At 55.8% G+C, this 1,765-nt stretch overlaps 1 protein-coding gene across 3 annotated transcripts; it reads left to right on the top strand.

The window, feature by feature from the left end:
• Nucleotides 1-127: 127 nt before the first annotated feature.
• On the top strand, nucleotides 128-1,683 carry LOC115948991 (homeobox protein Hox-A4-like). 3 transcript variants are annotated; one of them, XM_031064997.1, is made up of 2 exons: nucleotides 128-529; nucleotides 1,287-1,683. In XM_031064997.1, the coding sequence occupies exons 1-2, from the start codon at nucleotides 139-141 to the stop codon at nucleotides 1,334-1,336; spliced, it is 441 nt and encodes a 146-aa protein (XP_030920857.1). In that variant the 5' UTR covers nucleotides 128-138; the 3' UTR covers nucleotides 1,337-1,683. The 3 variants fall into 3 exon arrangements, with proteins under 3 accessions (XP_030920857.1, XP_030920855.1, XP_030920856.1); XM_031064995.1 differs by lacking the exon at nucleotides 1,287-1,683 and adding an exon at nucleotides 741-1,263 and having other exon boundaries at nucleotides 128-680; XM_031064996.1 differs by lacking the exon at nucleotides 1,287-1,683 and adding an exon at nucleotides 978-1,263 and having other exon boundaries at nucleotides 128-845.
• The last annotated feature ends 82 nt before the right edge of the window (nucleotides 1,684-1,765 follow it).

The raw sequence follows: 1,765 nt of genomic DNA, 5'->3' as shown, positions 1-1,765 counted from the left end.
CAGTGAACCCCAATTTCTCAGGCCTGGAGCCCAAGCGCTCGCGCACGGCCTACACACGGCAGCAGGTGCTGCAATTAGAGAAGGGATTTCGCTGATTAATTAATTATTATTTTTTATTTTTCCCCCCCTATTTCCCCCATGGCAGTGAACCCCAATTTCTCGGGCTCGGAGCCCAAGCGCTCCCGCACGGCCTACACGCGGCAGCAGGTGCTGGAGCTGGAGAAGGAATTCCACTACAACCGCTACCTGACGCGGCGGCGCCGCATCGAGATCGCGCACGCCCTGAGCCTCAGCGAGCGCCAGATCAAGATCTGGTTCCAGAACCGGCGCATGAAGTGGAAAAAGGATCACAAGTTACCCAACACCAAGGTCAGGGCCAGCTCCTCCTCCAGCGCCCTGCAGGCCCCGCAAGGAGGATCCCAAAGCCAGATCCCGCAGGGAGGAGGAGGAGCCCAAACGCAAATGCCACAGGGAGGATCCCAAAGGCAGATCCCACAAGCAGGATCCCAAAGGCAGATCCCACAAGGAGGAGGAGGATCCCAAAGGCAGATCCCACAAGCAGGAGCCCAAAGCCAGATCCTACAGGGAGGATCCCAAAGGCAGATCACACAAGGAGGAGGATCCCAAAGTCACATCACTCAAGGAGGGTCCCAAACTCAGATCCAACAAGGATCCCAAAGGCAGAACCTTCAAGGAGGAGGATCCCAAATGCAGATCCCACCAGGAGGAGGATCCCAAAGCCAGATCCCTCAAGGAGCATCCCAAGGTCACATCCCACAAGGAGGATCCCAAGGTCACATCCCACAAGGAGGATCCCAAACCCAGATCCAACAAGGATCCCAAATGCAGATCCCTCAAGGAGGATCCCAAATGCAGATCCCTCAAGGAGGATCCCAAATGCAGATCCCTCAAGGAGGATCCCAAATGCAGATCCCACCAGGAGGATCCCAAAGCCAGATCCAACAAGGATCCCAAAGGCAGATCCCACAAGGAGGAGGATCCCAAACCCGATCCCACGGACCGGCCGCCGCCCTATAACCGCCCCCACGGATGTGAGCGCGTGTTGGGGGCGTGAACTCGTGCGAGTGCACGGAGGGAAATGCGATCATTTTAATTTTTATCATTATTTTAATGATTATTCGAACCATGGGGAAAGGCGGGGCTGCTCTTCGTTACCCAACACCGAGATCGGGTCAGCTCCTCCTCCAGATCCCTGCAGATCCCACAGGGAGGATCCCAAAGGCAGATCCCACAAGGAGGAGGATCCCAAATTCAAATACCTCAAGGAGGATCCCAAAGGCAGATCCCACAAGGAGGAGGAAGATCCCAAACTTGAATCCTTCAAGGACGATTCCAAAGGCAGATCCCTCAAGGATCACAAACTCAGATCCCACAAGGAGGATCCCAAACCCGATCCCATGGACCGGCCGCCGCCCTATAACCGCCCCCATGGATGTGAGCGCGTGTTGGGGGCGTGAACTCGTGCGAGTGCTGGGAAGGAATGTGATCATTTTAATTTTTATCGTTATTTTAATGATTATTTGAGCCATTATTCGGTTATCATTGTTTGGTTAAAGGCGGGGCTGCTCTTCGCTGCCCAACGCCGAGATCGGGTCAGCTCCTCCTCCAGATCCCTGCAGATCCCACAGGGAGGATCCCAAAGGCAGATCCCACAAGGAGGATCCCAAACCCGATCCCATGGACCGGCCGCCGCCCTATAACCGCCCCCATGGATGTGAGCGCGTGTTGGGGGCGTGAACTCGGG

The sequence above is a fragment of the Geospiza fortis genome, unplaced genomic scaffold, assembly GCF_000277835.1.
Source record: "Geospiza fortis unplaced genomic scaffold, GeoFor_1.0 scaffold1181, whole genome shotgun sequence".
Lineage (NCBI taxonomy): Eukaryota > Metazoa > Chordata > Aves > Passeriformes > Thraupidae > Geospiza > Geospiza fortis.
The sequence above is the reverse complement of the archived record's forward strand: the minus strand, read 5'-3'. Positions and strand labels throughout refer to the sequence as shown.

Coding starts and splice junctions, on each gene's coding strand:
- LOC115948991 (XM_031064995.1), top strand. CDS start 139: ATGGCAGTGAACCCCAATTTCTCGGGCTCGGAGCCCAAGCGCTCCCGC. Junction 681..740: donor ATCCAACAAGGATCCCAAAG/GCAGAACCTTCA, acceptor AGGATCCCAAAG/CCAGATCCCTCAAGGAGCAT.